Here is an 18991-nt window from a genome sequence, read left to right on the forward strand (position 1 = left end):
TTCCGAGCTCGCCGTGTAAAAGCATCCAGAAATAAAACTTGAAAGCCACCTACACTGTGACCTGGATCTGGATGAAGAACAGTTTCCTTACCTCCACGTACGAGATGGGGAAAATTCCAATTTTATCTCCCAGCATTCCCTCGGCCCAGTTTTCATCCACTCTGCGGATGACGGTGAGAATGTCATCCTGGAAGAGAGGACAGGAAAGCACATTCTTTACGCTCCAGGAATAAATAAAGGAGGCAAGGACGACATTCGGTCAGCCTCACAATCAAAAAGATGTCCTTTCCTTCCCGCTGATGTGTCATGTGTCAAACACTTGATGACGCCTCATCTCACCCTATACTGTATATGGCATGCCTTAAGTACTGCCCATCATCAAGCAGCCAAAGAAAACGTCATTCAGCATCATTGTCCTGCCTTTCTTTCTAGGCTTGAGGGGGAAAAAAAACGCATCTTTGCGTCACCTTGGAGAACGGCAGGCAGTCCTTGTCCGCCTCCTTGTCTTTGAGTTCAAAGTCGTACAGGGCCTTGCACTGGGGCGGCGGCTGCGGCAGCGGCTTGATGACCTGCACAAAGTTGGTGGGGAAAAAGCCGTGGACTCCTCCCATCTCGCCATGGTACCAGTTCTCATCCACCTGCCGGCGCAGGATGATGACGTCGCCCTTGCTGAACTTGAGGTCGCCAGGCTCCTTGCCGTCGTAGTTGTAGAGCGCCTTGGCACACGGCAGCTGAGGAACGCCCTGGAAAGCCCAATCAGGTACATCACTGTCACTGGGACAAACATATTCATTCAAGGCCACCATTAGCTTTGCTGTTTTACCAATGATACCAACAACAAGTCATTTCCAGATGCATATAAGAACGACTTCTTCTTATAGCATATATCAAGGGGTGGGTGTCCAAAGTGTGGCCCAGGAGGCATTTACAGCCCGCAGCTGTTTTTTTTATTGGCCCGCGGTGCATTCTAAAAATACAATTTCACAAGAAAACTACAAAAATAAAAAAAAACAGCAAAAATGGGAAAATAAGCAATCATTTTACCAGAATAAAATGAAAATATGAAGAGAAAAGGTGTACTTTTACATGAATACCAAACAAAACAACAAATAAAGTTGCCATTTTTGTTAAATTAGGTTGGGGGAAAAGTTATAATATTACGTGATTAAAGTCAAAATATCATGGGAATAAAGACATGATTACGAAAACAACACTTACAAGAAGAACATTGAAAAGTTGTAAAATTTAAAAAAGCAACAGCAGAAATGAAAAAAACACAAAAAACACATTTTACAAAAATGAAGTCAAAATACTGAGAGACACAAAGTCGCAATTTTACGACAATAGACTTGTCATATTATGAGAAAAAATAACGTCCTTTTATCATTCATTTAGTAGCACAGAGTTGAAATAGTAAATTCAACTTGTTTTCTCTTCATATTTTGACGTTATTCTCGTAAAATTGCAGCTTTTTTTCCCCCATGTCTGTGTTCATTTTTAAAATTTTCCAATTATTTCAAATTTCTTTTGGCCAATTTTCTTCTTGTAATATTAGCACTTTATTTCCATAATACTTTCACTTTATTTTCATAACATTTGAACTTTTTCCCCAACCTAATTTTCATCATAACATGATATGACTGTTGGGGGGTCACAGAAAGGAAATTGTCTGTATACGTATGTGGGATATTCGGGGAGTGGAAGTCGAGCACACTGAGCACCAGCAAATGTTCATGCATAAAGAACTGATGCCCAGTGAAGGACCAGCGTCCAGTCCCACTGACCCCCTCCAAGAAGGTTTTGTACATTAGCCCCCTGAGCCTGAAAGGACCATTGAGAGGATGACAATCCACGGAAGGAGGGCGGAGCCTCTGGGGGGTAAGCGGCGATGGAAGCATCAATGTCCTCCATTCAGGGTGGGTGTGTATGAGGGGGGCTCCCCTCCTCCACTGCTGGACATTCTCAGCAGTGATGTGAATCCCAAACACCAGCATCATCATGGACAGTGGCAGAGGGAGGCAGGGAGGCAGGGCGGTGCAGAAAAAGCTTGGAACACTGGTCTCTGGCTGCAGACTAATGAAGCGTTTAGAGGAGAATGGGAAAGTAGAGAATGAGCGCTGATGGTGAGCCGGCCTGACGTTACCTTGCTGCACCATCACACGGGCACAAAGCACACAAGCAACACAAGCAATGAGCCTCCTTTCGGGCCCAGCAGGGACGGCCCGTGAGGAAATTGCAAATGGAGCAAATGACACAAAGCCCTTGTGAGGACACGCTAAACAATATGAAATGCTGTTTGATAGGAAAGTCTGTGGTTACGTAATCGCCCGTGATGATGGCATGGGACTGAGGCCTCGTCGACACGGAAACGTTTGGGATTTTTTTTTTTTTAAATAAATAAATAAATTGCGTCCACACAGTGCTGGATTAGTAAATACTCATCAGTAATCTGTTCCAGAAGGTCTGACTCAAACCAAAACAGACTCTAGCCAAACCAAATGTTCCCATAGAAAATAATGTAAATCCAATTAATCCGTTCCAGACACCCAAAAATGTTAACACAAAACACATTTTATAGACAATATAGTGGTACAGTTATGTCCAAAATAGCGGTTTGTTTCGGTTTTGTTTACGCCACCATGTTTGATCACACAGCCAAAACAAAATCTTGAGCTACTTGCACGTGATCGTGCAATGCATTGTGGGCCGCGGGTGCCATTTTAGCACGCCAGCATCTGTTTATATCACAGTTGTAGAGAGATACATGACGTAGCTCTCTACTTCGTCTGTGTAGGCTCTCAGTCGTACAGGAGTTGTCCATCGAGGAAAAGGCTTCTTGAGACGTCATCTGTACTTCTGTGTAGAAGGTGTCGGACGTTTCGCTCCTCATCCGAAGAGCTTCGTCAGCGTTTGCTGACGAAGCTCTCGTATATCTCTCGTATAGCTCTCGTATATCTTAAAGAGCTCCTAGGACCCCATCAACCTAGTAGAACAATTACTTGCCACTCCTAGAATTTTTAGGAGTAGAATGGGAGGCATTTAGTTATCAGGCTCCTCTGTTGTGGAACCATCTCCCCCACTCATTCCGGGGGGGCAGACACCCTCTCTCTATTTAAAAGTCAACTCAAAACCTACCTCTTGAAACTTGAAAAACTTCCCTGTGAATTTCTCTTGGAGATCAATAAAGTAACTATCTATCTATCTCTTTTCTAAAGCATGTACTGTAGTTAGAATTGACCCCTGATACGCTGATGTATCAGAAACACTCCCTTATGTTCCTCAGACTACGACTAAGACTTCTGGCTTGATATACAGTCCATCCCTCGACTCTGTTTTTATATACTGCTCAAAAAAATTAGAGTAACACTTCAAAAACACATCACATCTAAACTGGGGGAAAAATGATCTTGAATATCTTTCCTGATAATAAGTGGGTGATGTATTAGTAACAAAATGATGCCACATCATTTGATAGAAATGAAAATGATCACCCTATAGAGGGGGGAAATCAAAGACACCCCAAAAATGAAAGTGAAAAAATGATGCAGCACACTGGTCCATTTTGCTAAAATGTCATTGTAGCAACTCAAAATGATTCTCAGTAGTTTGTGTGGCCACGTGCTTGTACGCATGCCTGACAACGTGGGGGCATGCTCCTAATGAGACTACGGATGGCGTCCTGGGGGATCTCCTCCCAGATCTGGACCAGGGCATCAATGAGCTCCTGGACAGTCTGAGGAGCAACCTGGCGGCGGCTGGATGGACCTAAACATAATGTTCCAGTGGTGTTCTATTGGGTTTAGGTCAGGTGAACGTGGGGGCCAGTCAATGGTATCAATTCCTTCATCCTCCAGGAACTACCTGCATACACTAGCCACATGAGGTCGGGCATTGTCGTGGACCAGGAGGAACCCAGGTCCCACTGCACCAGAGTAGGTTCTGACAATGGGTCCAGGGATTTCATCCCGATACCTAATAGCAGTCAGGGTGCCGTTATCTAACCTGTAGAGGTCTGTGCGTCCTTCCAGGGATATGCCTCCCCAGACCATCACTGACCCACCACCAAACCGGTCATGCTGAATGATGTTGCAGGCAGCATAACGTTCTCCACAGCATCTCCAGACCCTTTCACGTCTGTCGCATGTGCTCAGGTTGAACTGCTCTCATCAGGGAAGAGCACAGGGCACCAGTGGTGTAGTTGCCAATTCTGGTCAATGCCAGTCAAGCTCTACGGTGCTGGGCAGTGAGCACAGGGCCCACTACAGGATGTCGGGCCCTCAGGCCACCCTCATGGAGCCTGTTTCTGATTGTTTGGTCAGAAACATTCACACCAGTGGCCTGCTGGAGGTCATTTTGTAGGGCTCTGGCAGTGCTCATCCTGTTCCTCCTTGCACAAAGGAGCCGATACCGATTCTGCCGAGGGTTGAAGGACCTTCTACGGCCCTGTCCAGCTCTCCTGGAGTAACTACCTGTCTCCTGGAATCTCCTCCATGCGTCCAGGTACCGCAGTGATGCCCTGGTCCAGATCTGGGAGGAGATCCCCCAGACACCATCCGTAGTCTCATTAGGAGCATGCCCCGACGTTGTCAGGCATGCGTACAAGCACGTGGGGGCCACATAAACTCGAAGTGTTCCTCAAATTTTTTTTGAGCAGTGTATATTAACCCAACCGGTCGAGACAGACGGCCGCCCCACAGAGCCTGGGTTCTGTTCAAGGTTTCTTCCCCAGAGGGAGTTTTTCCTCGCCTCCGTCGCCAAGTGCTTGCTCATGTGAGGTTTCAGTCAGTTCTGTTTTTCATTTATACGATGTGACCTCCGTGTGTAAAGTGAGATAACTGCGGTTGTGATTTGGCGCTATATAAATAAACTGATTGATTGAAATTGATGGGCCGCACAAAAGAGAAAGGCGATGGACTGTATCGAGACAAGGGTCCAAGGCCTCCAAATTTTACAGCTTAAACAGAAGACCGTCGTGATTTTAGATGTATGTAAATTTGACATCATCGGCTGCAATGCATACTACTCCGATTCCCGCCTAACAGTCTATCAACCTGGCGGCACATCAAGAGTAACACTCGGTATTTCTGCCTGCCTCATTTTGCATCCGTGACACTCATTTCTGCTTCCAACAACACATGAGCATTCAAACTTACTGCAGCATGTGCACAGCATACAGGGTCAAACATAACACACGTCACCGCCTCGCCAGCACAATTCCGCGATGTCACATGTTTTTTTTTTCACTTAAATGGCAAGGTACATGTTTATTGGTTGTAGAACATTGATATTTGGTTTGATATATTTTTTACAGTTGACAAATTGTGGTTGCAGCAGAATAGCGTGTTTTTTTCAGCAGGGTACACTGTATTCGGGCACATGCTCCGATCAGCCGGTGTGACGCCACGGAGGTCTCTGGTGAACCTTTTGCACTGTTCAGACGCTGCGGCTCAACAAGCCCCAAGTGTCGTAGCAATGTGGTATTTCATGGGGCTCGTAAGGCTTTTTGTGTGCTAGATAGGGTTTTTTCCCCTTATGACGGAGCATTTGCTACAACTGGCATGCAAAATGCGTTTCTTTAAATGATCAGAGTTATTTGTAATATTTATCGGTACAACATAATTCCCTCACATCGACCCAATAATTCCAATGCACCCCTATTTTATATGTATTTGGAATTGTAAAAGTATGATTGTAAAAGTATAAAAAGGTGTGTTAGTGTTAACACTTGTTGAGACGTGTGGTGTAACTGTGTTAGCACAGAACTACAGAGTCAACTGCTGATGACATTACAAACGGGCGAGAGCCGAACCAACGTAGCTTTAAGATGGCACCCAACACCTCAGCCTCATTTCACTTCCAACCTCCTTCCTTCCTCTGCTGCTCTGTGTACTCTTCCAGAACAGCAGTCGGCAAAAGACCTCTTAAATGAAAACTGCACTTTTGAGGGGGAATTTTGCCCATCGTCCACAATCCTTCTGTGAAACATTAACACATATTTCTTTCTGTGCGTTCTAACTAGAGAAAACGAGTTAGCATGAGCTAGTTAATATTGCACGTCATGGGAGGCACCTATTACGACTATGAAGCCCTCTAAAAAAACCCTCTAACAACATTTTATCGTTTTATATACGTGCTGTGATCATGCATTAACAGGTACATTGATGATAACATGTCACACTTACAGTATCTTGCCGTATTTGGATGATTTAAAAGATTACCTGAGCTTCATTCTTAGGCACATTGATGTGACATAGCTCCTAGGAGCTAACGCTACTTACATCAACAACAGCAGCATAGAAACAAGGACGACACTTCCAATGTCCGCCCTCATTGGGATGGTCTGCGTCTTTCAGCACAAGACTTGTGCTCAGCTAGTCCTCAGGTAAAAAACGCGAAATCGAGAGCCAGTAGTATCCGCTCATCCGTCTGTCCCGTTGCACTGGCTTGAGGCGTTGTGAGTGACGCTGAGACTCGCGAGGCGTCGTGTTACTTCGCAAGATAAATATAGTTTTTCGTGTTCGCTGCTTCTATAACAATATCGCTGTAGCTTGGTTAATATACAGGTCACATAATAGGTGCCGCCCATGACGTGCAACGTTAGCTGGTTCACGCTAACTCGTTTTCTCTCGTTAACGCACAGAAAAGGGAACAAAATATGTATTTAGGTTTCACATAAGGATTGTGGATGATGGGCAAAATTCCCCCCAAAAAGTGCAGTTTTCCTTTAAGTCAGACAAGCAGAGTGGCTGATCCCTTGGCCCACCCAGAACAGCCAGTACCCCACGCCAGAAGCCGGCTAGCTAAAGCATCTAATGCGCGCAAAAGGAAGAAGGCCGTGTGAGAACACTAGCCATCCGATAATACAAGACCCTCATGAAAAGCGTATGCGTGTGGGGCAAGCAGTATAAAAACACTTTCCTTTTGCAGGCTAATCCTTTGCTCACTCGGCATCACCGTGTAAACGTCAAGAATGTTTAGAAAGACTTCATCTCTCTAGACAGAAATCTCCTCGTACGTAAATCCTGCTTGTGCACATGGTACCCCCATCTCAGGACAGATGGCTTTGATCATCTTCCAGGACCCAGGTTCCCATGAGCCCCCCTCAACTTCAGCTCAAGGTCGGGCGCCGAGGGCCGGGCTCAGCGAGCAGCCCGTCGGCCGACGCGTTTGGCAACTGCCAGCGTGAGATGCATGCTCTCTTTGCGTACAACAGACCCAGCGAGTGTCTCAAAACACCAGCTAGAACAGGGGTAGGAAACCCGTGGCTCTGGAGCCCCTTTTTGTGGCTCCTTTTGTTTGTGACAAAAGAAAAAAAATATATGATTTATCCATTGGGGTGTCACAAGATCTTGCAAAATTAAAATGTGACAAGATTTCTCGTTCAGAAAAAAACACTAGGCCTGGGCCGACAATAAATACATTAATCACACAATAAAAGAAAATGAACTGGATCATTTTGCCGGCCTCAATATATTTGCCATGTGCTTGTGTGTCTGTTTTTCCTCATCTCTCGCTTCCAAACAGGCAGGAAGAGAGTTCACTCTGTGCATCCTTTTAAGCACCTTGGCAAGGGCATGAACGGAGTGAGCCCTTTTGTCAGTCATATAGTCTCTAGGTGTGGGTGGTTGGAGGTGGGGCCGCTAGCATACAGAGTGTGCAGAAACGTCTAATGTAGCAGAACTTATATTAGTATATTGCCATATATTGTCAATATTTTTTCTATTTTTTAGCGCTGTCAAAGTTAAAATTTCCTTTAACAGCGCTATTTGTAAAGGGTATTTTAAGCCCTGGCAGATGCCTCTCGCAGCAAGACCAAAGTTATTTGTATCTACTGACTGATTGTTATTTATACAGTAGTACCTTGGCCTACGAGTGTCCCAACTAAAGAGTTTTCTGAGATGGGAGCCGTCTCTTGGCTGACATTTTGCCTTGGTCTGCCATCTAAAATTTGGGTTACGAGCTGCTACGTGCAGGCGTAGCCAAGGACAGCTGTTTGGGGGCTTGTGACCATGACTGAAGACAAGAATGGATGTAAATAGCATTAGCAGTGCTAGCTAGTCACCAGGAAAGATTTTCAACACATCAGCAAAACATATACGTACATTATAGCCATCCCGTTTATCTTATTTATTACTGTATGTATTGTGTAAAACTGACAGGAACATCAAATTAAACGCACTAAATGAATGCATCCCACATAGTAGCAGCATTTGGGACCAAATATGAGGTGAAAGAAAAAGGGGAAAATACAGTATAGTAGCATAGTAGTAATCTGGTGCAGTGTGGAAGAAAGTTAGATGGTGCGTTCAAGGACCATCCAACAAAGCGGGACAAGTCGCCGCTCGCATTATTCTTATGTTATTTTTTAAATAAAATAATGGCCCATAAATGTACAGGGTGGTTAGTATGTTGGCCACACAGTCAGGAGATCGGGAAGATCTGGGTTCGAATCTCCGTTGGGCATCTCTGTGTGGAGTTTGCATGTTCTCGCTGTGCGTTTTCTCCGGGTACTCTGGTTTCCTCCCACATTCCACAAACATGCATGTTAGCTTAATTGGAGACTCTAAATTGTCCATAGGTATGCATGTGAGTGTGAATGATTGTTTGTCTATATGTGCCCTGCCATTGGCTGGCCACCAGTCCAGGGTGTACCCCGCCTCTCGCTCGAAGTCAGCTGGGATAGGCTCCAGCATACACGCGACCCTAATTAGGAGAAGCGGCATAGAAAATGGATGGATGGATGTAAATAACTACATCAAATTTTATGTAAAAGGATATTCATCCTGGACTTTAGTGACTGACTGGAAAGAAAACCTGCAGTGTCTCGGCCCTCCATGGCACGAGTTTGACACCCCTGGTCTACATCAACAAACATAACCGTTGATTCATATGCAATTGTTCCATATTTAAAATATATCGTTTTTTAATCTAATATTAACCCCTATATCTACATGCGTATCGACTCGTTACCACAAAGAAATCCCCTCTTATTATGGATATAATTGTCTTTCTATTCTTCGAGTTAACTGTAGACAAAATGCAATTGCGATTAAATATTTTAATCGATTGACAGCCCTAATATTTTTTCATAGAATTTTTCTCCCAAGTAATGATAAAATCTCATCTCGTCTCCTTCTCATAGACCCAATCTCGTGTGACATCTCGTCTCACGAACTGAGTGTCTCGTGACACATGGAATTATTATCCATGTATCATTTTACGTTTGTTTTAGATCTTGGGAGTTCAAAGTGAAACTTTAACATCAATTATTTTAAAAATGTTCATCATTTGTCAATGAAAATATGCTTCACATCCACATCTATGGCCCTTGCCTATACCTGCAGGCAGCTAACCATGAATCCATAAAAAAATGAGAGCATACAGTCCTGTGTGAAGAGCAAAGTCATATCTTACTGCTGGAACACTGGGAAGATCACCATCGAGCATCAGAAACAAGTTACATGAAACTAGCATTTAAAAGGCTGTTCATTTTCATAAAATTGTCTTTCACTTTTAACTACTGAAGACGCAGCATCACAAGCAACTGGGGATTCAGTATCCTGCACAATCACGGGAGTGATGGAGGATCGAGTGATGGAGGATCGAACGCACAACCTTCAGGTTGGGAGACAACCACTCCACCACTTGAGCTATGCCGCCCTCCCTAAAAACACTTATTTCAGACCCATCAACAAGTGTTCCTAAATTTATGTTTACTCTTTTAAAACTGCCAAGCTGGGTCCAGACCTGACCACGGCAAGTGAATTGCGAGCTTTGTTTGATGGTCTTTGAACGCTTTGGTGCGTATGCTAACCGATATATACTGTATTTTACCGTTTTTCTTTCACCTCATATTTGCTCTCAAATGCTGACACCATGTGGGAATGCGTAAAGGTAAGTTTTGATAACGTTATTGAGTCACTGTGTGCATATTTGTTAGTGTACAACCTGAAGTGCTGCATGCTAGCACACTGCCTTTTACCACACACATCAAACAGCGACGTACTGTAATCATCTTCTCCAGGCTGCTACTGCTGGATGGTTGGTCTGTATTCATTTTGTTCTTTTGTGACTGTCGTATGTTACACAATACATAAGAAATAACACACATTACATCGCTATAATGTACTTTTTCTTTAGTACAAGAGGGGTCAAAATGGCTCTTTTGATAGTAAAGGTTGCCAACCCCTGGGCTAGAAGAATAGTTTCCAGGAGTTGTTGAAAACATCCCCTTCTCTCACGTTATATCCGGGCTTCCATCTGGCCTCCAGACGGCTGCGAGTGCCTTTTGTGGCGCCTCATTGGCCATGTGAGTATAAACAGCAAACAGCGCAGGGAGTGCTTGTACGGCAACGTACTCGGCCAAGCTTGAATGCGCTGATTGATTGCATCTCCCAGTAGAAGCAAAGTGCCGTATTTCCTCTAACAGCAGACAGTACCACTACCGCTGTAACGTATGCCTTTCTGCTCCAACGTACAGCTCAACCAACACATGTTGGTACCAGATGTCAGTGAAGGACATCACAGCGCCTACTGGCAACACCTGCACTTTTTTCCTTTCAGGGGAAAACATCAGGCATCAGCAAGAAAAAAGCTGTCGCTTTACGAGAATAACATCGCAATATTATGAATATATTAAAAATAACCTCATTTTGCTAGCATAAAGTTAACTGTTAACAGTTTTTTCGCCATATGACAACGCAAAGATGCATTTTTTTCTATTTCTTACAAAATATCAGCGTGGCATCCATTCATTTTTCACGATGTGACCCTGGCTGGTCTCGTAATATTATGACTTTATTCCCATAATATGATCACTTCTCCTCCTACCAAATATTACAAAATTTACAACTTCATTTTGTTTTGTTTGTTTCTCAAAATGTTAAGATTTTTTTAATAATATATTTCTCCAATATTTCAACTCTATGATACTAAAAGGACATTATTTTTCCTCATAATAATAAAAGCTTGTTCTAAAAATGTTAACTTTTTTCCTTGTTAGAATATAAGGAAAAGTTTTTTTCTCTTAATATTTTGACTTTATTCTCATAAAATGACAGCTTTTCCCCCATTTCTGCTATTAGTTTTCCACTGACTACAAACTATTTCGTGTGAAATTTTTTCTTGAATGAATGAATGAATGAATTTTCCAAAAATTACAACATCATTTTGTTTTGTTTGTTTCTTGACCTTATGCTACCAAAATGAAGTTATTTTTCCTCACCACATTACAACTTTTTTGTCTTAATATTTTGACTTTTTTTTAGTAAAATGTCTGGTGACTCCATTCCATTTTTGCTGCTGTTGTTTTATTTGTACTTTTCCTGTTAAAGGATATTATTGGAGTGTGCTGTGGGCCAATAAAAAACAGCAGTGGGCTGCAAATGGCCCCCAGGACACCAGCTTAAGCTTACTTAAGCAAGTGAAGAAGAGAAATATTATGAGGAAAAATAACAATAACATCATTTAGAGTTAAAATATCAAAGAAAATATGTTATTTTTTAAAAGCCATAATACAGGGGTGTCCAAAGTACAGCCCAGGGGGCCATTTGCAGGCCACAGCTTGTGTTTTATTGGCCCGTGGTAAGTTGGAGACATAAAATCAAACCAAAAAAACTCAGCAAAAAAGGGGAAAAATGAAAAGAGAAGAAGCTGAAATGTTGATGCTAATGACGAATAATAAAAGCTATGTCTTCAAATATATATAAAGATTTTTTTGCAGCCTTTTTACAAGATGAAAAAAATGTCAAAGTGGCCCCCCGCAGCTTTTGATTTTCAGTATGCGGCCCTCGGAGGAAAAAGTTTGAAAACCCTTGCTGTAATATAAAAATATAAAAAATTAAGTTGGCATTTTTAAAAAATTTGGTTGGAGAAAAAGCTCTAATATTATGGCAATAAAGTGAAAATATTATAGGAATAAGTCATAATATTGCAAGAAGAAAATCTACAAACATTATTCAAGAAGTTGAAGTTGAAATATTTGGAAAATAACAGCAAAATGGGGTAAAAATATGTACAAAATAATAGACTTTTTCATCTATACCACATAATATGTATAATTCACTGGAAAAAACACGTTTACCACCTTCTAAATGCACGTTTTAACATTATTAGAACCCTCTACATATGAAATAACACCCCCAGTCACCTTTACACTCCAAATACCCAATACAGTAGACATCATAAGAGAAAATAAAACATAGTAAACCTGTTTATGGCCTTCTAAATATGTTTTTAACATTATTAAAGCCCTCTTGACATGAAACAACACCCCTATAGTTACCTATACACTCCTATTACCTTACAGTCACGGAAAAAAAGATTAGAGCACCCTTGTTTCTTCAGTTTCTTGTTCATTTTAATGCCTGATCCAACTCAAGGTACCTTTCACGGACCAATATAACAATGACAACAAAAATAGCTTATAAGAGTTACATTTTTTGCAGCATAATGTAAGAACCTAAATTATTTTGGTTGTTATCAAGAAAACCACAGAAGTTGCTAGAATACAGTAGCTTTTGAACTATATTTGTTACCATCATTATATTTGTCCACCAAATGTACCTTTAGTTATACCAGGCATTAAAATGCATCAATAAACTGAAGAAACTAAACAATAAACTGGTCTAATCATTTTTTCTATGAATGTATATGGTAGACATAAGAGGAAATACAGCATAGAAAACATGTTTATGACCTTCTAAAGATGTTTTTGTTCACCTTTACACTCCTATTACCCAATATAGTAGACATTATAAGGGGACATAAGACATTTAAGACATAAATAAAAGGTGTAATATAGACTCACACGTACCTTGTTGTGGAGTGTACTACACTACAGTACATATCATCACAATGTCTTCTGAATGCTTTATATTTTCATTTTACTTCCTTTAGACATTTTTATGCTTGAAAATGCTTCATTTAGACAAAAGAATGCATTGAATTTGCTTAAATATGCATTGACTAATAACAAGCCCTGTTCAAGCACAAAACCGTGTGATTTATTCATTGAAGTATTGTTGAAGAACAGCAAAGCGACTGCACATTAAATGACCGCTAACGTTAGTAGCTAAACTGTTGCCAAATTGCTATCATGAGCTGAGGAAGCAGGAAGAGGGCGGGCTATCATGCTTGAAGCACAGGGGAAAGGTAGAGCCCTCTAGGCAGCCGTGTAACTGCTGCAAACGGTCCCGTTAACATACCCATTCAACTTCACGATTGCACTACTGTTGTACTTGACTCTGGGGACATCCATAAATATAACTCCCTTCTTCCCTCCCTCCCCCCCAAAAAGGTGTTTCCATGGAAACCACAGAATAGTTTCTTTTGTGGCGCACGACGAGGCAGACGGCATGGTGTCACAAGCTGCTCTGCTGTGACAGGAAGTACTCGTCTGCAAAGTAACAGCCAGGTCTCTTTTGACATCAATACCATCCTCGCATCCCAATCTGATGTTCCAGGGCGCCTTTCTTTTCCATGCATCCTTTTGTTGGCCTCGGCGCTCCAGTTGCTGCGTTTTATACACACGGAAGCCCTGAGGATGGGAAGCCAAAGCGCTCAAAAGGCGCCTGCTGTACAGCACTCATTAAGGTCGCCATTAGAAATCAATTCCATGCAGCGCTAATAGAGTCAAGATGGCCCCCTGCCCTCACAATCTCCCTCCCATGGCCTGTGCTTCACGGTGGGCGTGTGCATGGTCGGCAGCAGCAGACCACCTGCTAATGAAGAACAAATGTCTGACAAATGACCACCTGGACGCTTTGCATCACGTTTGGGTTGCCACCCTGAGCATATGTTTACCTTGTGGTACCCCCCACCTCCCTCATTGTGCACCGCCTGCAGAGCTCCGGGAGGAGTCCATGTGGGAGTGTAGATGTTTGACAAGACTTGGAATTGCACTCTCTGCTACACAGCAGCCCACGTCCACCAGCGAGCAAAGTGTCTCAGCACCAGCACACAGGGTATTTTTCTAGGAAGACTAAGTGTACTTTTACGAGACAACTGGAATCGCTGCACGCTTGACATCCAACCCCAGCACTTCCAGCGGCTAATGTCACGTGGAGATCTCTGTCTGCTGAGCCAGTGATTCTCAAAAAGGGGTAAAAAATAACGGAATGACCTGATGTCCATGAATGCACCTCACATTCTTGTCTGTGCTTCTCTGCATGAGGCGCCTGCCATGTTTATGTTCCGGGGGGACTTTGTCCCGCGTGAGCAGGAGGAAAAGGACACGGAGCGAGGACCTCAGGCTGAATTTTTCTCCAGCTGGCTCCGCCCTCTCCAAACCGTCCGGCGAAGCATGACGTGCACCTCCAAAATCCATACCGAAGTATCGATAGCGCCAATACCTGGGGTCTCACCTGTAAAGCTCGCATAAGCACAAATAGTAAAGTATGTGATCTAAAAAAACATAGCCTGGCTTGAGAATGCACGTAACGGTATGGCATCTTTGTAGCTGGTGTATGTACTTTTTGGAGATATGGCAAAAAGGCAACGTCATATGTTAGAAACCGGGTTTCCACTACATGCAATTGATCGTGGCGCACGCCACGCAGGGACATATTTAGTCATTCGGGGGCCCAAGGCAAGCCCAGCCACATCCTTGTGCTGCACTGACAAAAAAAAAAAAAATTCCCAGAAAGTGAGAATTTAGGCCACTTTTTCCTGCTTTTGAAATCTGTTACAGTTACTGTATGTCATCTTAAGTTGCTAGTTCCATTGCCATGTTTATTCCAAAAAAAAAAACAATTTTAATATTAATGTTTATCATGTACAAACACGTGTGAAAAAGAGTTTCTGATGTATGCAGACTTTTAGTCAGAATTCCATGCACAGTTATATAAGGGAGGCCCCAGAAATCCAAAATGTGCATACGGACAAAAATATTCCGATCTAAAAAAAAAAAAAAAAGGTGTACGCACACATTCACGCAATGTGTGCTTCGCCTGCTGTCCAAATGTGCGTACGCAACTCAAACCCTACATCACCCCCTCGCCACGTCTTCAATTCACCATAAATGGTCAATGCAAAGTGTCTCAGGAATGCGGCGTCCATATAGAGTGTGCATTTTAGCTCGGTTCTTCTGAATCACGGCCGCTGAGAAGCTGAACGCGAAGAAGCGGAACTTCGCCAAAACTGAGGTGGAAATCGTAGTTGGAGAGCTGGAGGCCCGTAAAAACATAATATTTGAAGGACATAGCAGTGGCATTATGAAGAAGAGGAAGATGAGCGAGTGCAAGTAGCGTCTGCTTCTGTCAAAAAAACTGTCTTATTTTTTCTCTGAGCACTGTGTCTTGTAAGAAGCTTAAACCCTAGACAATTACCGTAAAGCACCGTGTATAAACCGCACTTTTTTCCACTGGTAAGAAGCAAAAAATCGGGGTGCGGTTTATACACGATGACAGGTCTGTGACTAGACGCAGAAATTGACTACAAGTCCATATTCGAATAGCCGTCTGTGAGTCACGTCTATGAGTCAGACAGTTGCTTTGACTTTAGCACCCTCTGCTGTACAGTCGTTGAAAATGCTTGTGTATGCAACTAACTTATCTGACAGCTGTCTGTATTTTCACACAGTGAAACGATCTCAGTGAAGCTAACCTAAGCTTCCATTAAAACATTGCAAATGTAAAATACAATACAACGTTGGAGTTTATTCAAATTCACACTGAAGCAATGCTGTGTTATGTACAATACATGGATAACGGATCCGCATGCGCCTGCGCAGAACGCCGCTCTATCACCGCTAGCGTCACCGCTAAACCAACTTTCGCTATCATTAAATCAAGGCTAAAGCAATGCTGGCTTCAGCAGTGCACCGCTAGGACAACACCCGTGTTTTCTATTTTTTTTTCCCATTTTGTGACGAGCGTTGTCGAAATTCGGCCCCCTCTTCCTACCGTTCAAGGGACGCTACAGCAAAGTTCGGGCGGTGTGACCGGGCCTGTACCCTCTCAAAATGCCACGACAATCTTTCACCGCAGCGTTCAAACTCTCCATCTGCCGGTATGCAGAAGAGTTTTGGAACCGGGCAGCAGGACGGCAACACGATGTGGACGAGTCAGTCATCTGGTGTTGGAGAGCGGACATCATCGGCAAGTTGACGGCAAACTTTTCTTACATGAATTCCATTGCAGATGAATCGATGGACGGTAGATTTCTCCTTTCTTCTTTTTGAAATTGCTTAGTACCTTTATGCATGTTGATTTGAGATGAAAGAGTTGGCAAACATTTATGAACTAATTTTGTGAGCCTGAACATGGGGGTGCGGTTAATACACGGGTGCGGTTTATCCACGGTGTTATACGGTATTTCATTGACAACCCGATGTTTGTTATATTAATCGAGCATTATCATGATGCGTAATGGTGTTCATGATAAATGCCAAATGACATCCATAAGTGTCATGTCAATGAACAACACTTTCCACAAACGTTTTAAGTCAATAATGGTGCGATGTTTTCATGCAATGACAGATAAATCTTTACTTTATTTCTAACAAATAATTTCATCGCACCACAAGTGCGTCGCCATTTTGCCATGTCTCCGAAAAGTGCGTACGCCGGCTACAAAGGTGGCGTACCGGTGCGCACACTCACGTCAAGTTGTGTTTTTATAGGTACCATACTTTGCGTGGAAAACAGTGTACGCAACTTTTCAGCCCCGTTTTATGCGTACACAAGCTTTATAGATGAAACCCCAGGTCTTTATGCTCTAAGATGGACTCTCAAATCTAAAAACTAAGACATAATATTAAGTTCATTATGACCTTTTTGCAGAGCTGATTTATAAAGCATCTATGTATGTATCTATCTAAGACATAGAAAATATGTTTTCCACCTTCTAAATACACTTTTCTACATTATTAGAGCCATCAGACATGAAATAACACCCCTATAGTCACATCTACACTCCTATTTCCAAATATAGTAGACATAAGAGAATATAAGATATAGAAAATCTGTTTACAACCTTCTATATATGCATTTTAACATTATTAAAGTCCTCTAGACATGAAATAACACCCCTATAATCACCTTGAGACTCGTATTATAATATAGTATATATAGTAGATATACTGTAGTAAGAGAAAATAAGACATATAAGACATAAGTAAGACTTGTCCTCGTGTGTGTTGCTGCAGATGTGTTCCGGTGTCGGACAGGAAGTGACATCGGGGGTTGCGAGTTGAATTTTAGTTTGGTGTGAGTTACAGCTGCAATAGTAGCCTCTGTTGTGAGACCATTCCAAGTGGCAGTGAAAGCCTGTTGTTCCGCCCATCAAGTCTGGTGCTTGTGTGTCTCACCCAACATTACAGCAACATTACTGACACTTATTGACCCATGTACAATACTACATATCATCACAGCATCTTTGAATGAGTCTTCTGAATGCCTTAGATTTGTATTTTACTTCATTTAGCCATTTTTATATTTGAAAATGCTTACTGTGGGCAAAAATATGTATAATTTGCTTAAACATGCATATCTTGTGGACTACTAATAGGCCGTATTCTACCACAAAACAGTATGATTAATGACTCAATATATTTTTGAAAAACAGTGATAAGAGTGCAGGGGTGAGAGATCACTGCATACAGTACATTATTACTAGGATAGCAGCTTCTATAAGTAAAGATTATTAAAAGTGGGACAGTAGAAATAGACTTTTGTGGTCACCTTTACAACTTTTCACAATGGAAGCAAAGCAAATCCATACGGTATCAAAGAGACCCGACTCAAAGGCCTTGGATGGGTGGGGAGGATGAGGACCTGGTTGATGTTTAAAGCTCTGCTCATGCAGTTCATAAGCGGCAGGACTTCAGTGTCGAGAGTGAATTTGGTGGATTGGTACCAGGAGAGGAGTTGCACATAACATGAACCCAACCGTTTCAGAGGGCGGTTAGGCAGACAGTATGAGTGAGCAGAATACTAAGCCTTTCTTCACTTGACTCTCCACTGTGTGCTTCAAAGCAAGCACTGTCGGCTCTTTTCTTGCTCTTGGTCATTCACTGGGAGCCACCTGCTCTCAGACCCACGTGCATCATCAGAGTGGCGGAAGTCTAGCAAGTGGACTCTCCAGGTTGGGGCTGGGGTTTTGGGACTTTTCCTGACACACCTGCCGGCCTTCCTAACCGAGCGCTGTTGCTGCAAGCTAAGACCTTTTGCTTGCACTGGCCAGTAATTGCACACCAACACAGCATATTGACACAGTATTCGCAAGGATCCGGGACACAGACACTGCGTCTCTTCACCGCTCAGACTTCAGGAGCTTCCAAGAAAGGCACTGGGCACTTTTCACTTTGCAAACAAAAGGGCAAGTGTGTTTGTTCATGCCGCCCTTCCACTGAGCCCGGCGGATGTAACATGGAGCCGCCAGTGCACGCAAAGGACTCTGTGTCTGGGAAATCTTGTCCAACGTTCAAGGTCAGTGAGACCCCAAAGGCACGAGCACACCCCGTATCATTTGAACGCCATTTTTTTTCACTTCTTAATAGGGATGTAAATCTCTTTGTGGTAGAAGATTCGATACACATCTAGATGCATGAGTTAAGGTACGATTCATTAACGATATATTTTAAAAACCCAACGATTTGATGCACAAATGATACGATTCAGTACGATTCAAAGGTTACATTTGTTGATGACGACATTAATCTTGCATTATAAAATCAAAAAGACAATTCTATAAAAGTGTCATTCTTACAGTAGAGAACTGACAACTTCCATTCTGTCATATTTTGTGTGTGAGTGGTGACAAACAGACGGCAAGAAGGATTCCGCAATGTAGCTTTCTTTATTCTCAACCTCACACCAAACAAGACATGCTCTCATCCAATGAGCCATCTGAACCTTGTAGAAAATGCCTACTTTATTATTTCATTTTCATCTATACCATTTATATTGGTAACTAGCTATACTTTCATTTCCTTATTTGACTTAAACTTTCTGTTTTAAAGCAGCCTTTGGTGGCACTACTTTATCCTGGA

The 18991-nt window shown here is 42.5% G+C and overlaps 1 protein-coding gene across 3 annotated transcripts in view; it reads right to left on the reverse strand.

Moving 5' to 3' along the window:
• Nucleotides 1-18991, reverse strand: part of sh3rf1 (SH3 domain containing ring finger 1) — a 62939-nt gene that overhangs the window by 21837 nt on the left and 22111 nt on the right. For all 3 annotated transcript variants that reach the window (XM_054788596.1, XM_054788595.1, XM_054788594.1), the window contains 2 exons: nt 468-743; nt 92-187 (listed from right to left, as the gene is read on the reverse strand). In XM_054788596.1, coding sequence (XP_054644571.1) covers nt 92-187; nt 468-743 — 372 coding nt within the window. The remainder of the gene's footprint in view (nt 1-91; nt 188-467; nt 744-18991) is intronic.

Source organism: Dunckerocampus dactyliophorus, chromosome 10 (assembly GCF_027744805.1).
Source record: "Dunckerocampus dactyliophorus isolate RoL2022-P2 chromosome 10, RoL_Ddac_1.1, whole genome shotgun sequence".
NCBI lineage: Eukaryota > Metazoa > Chordata > Actinopteri > Syngnathiformes > Syngnathidae > Dunckerocampus > Dunckerocampus dactyliophorus.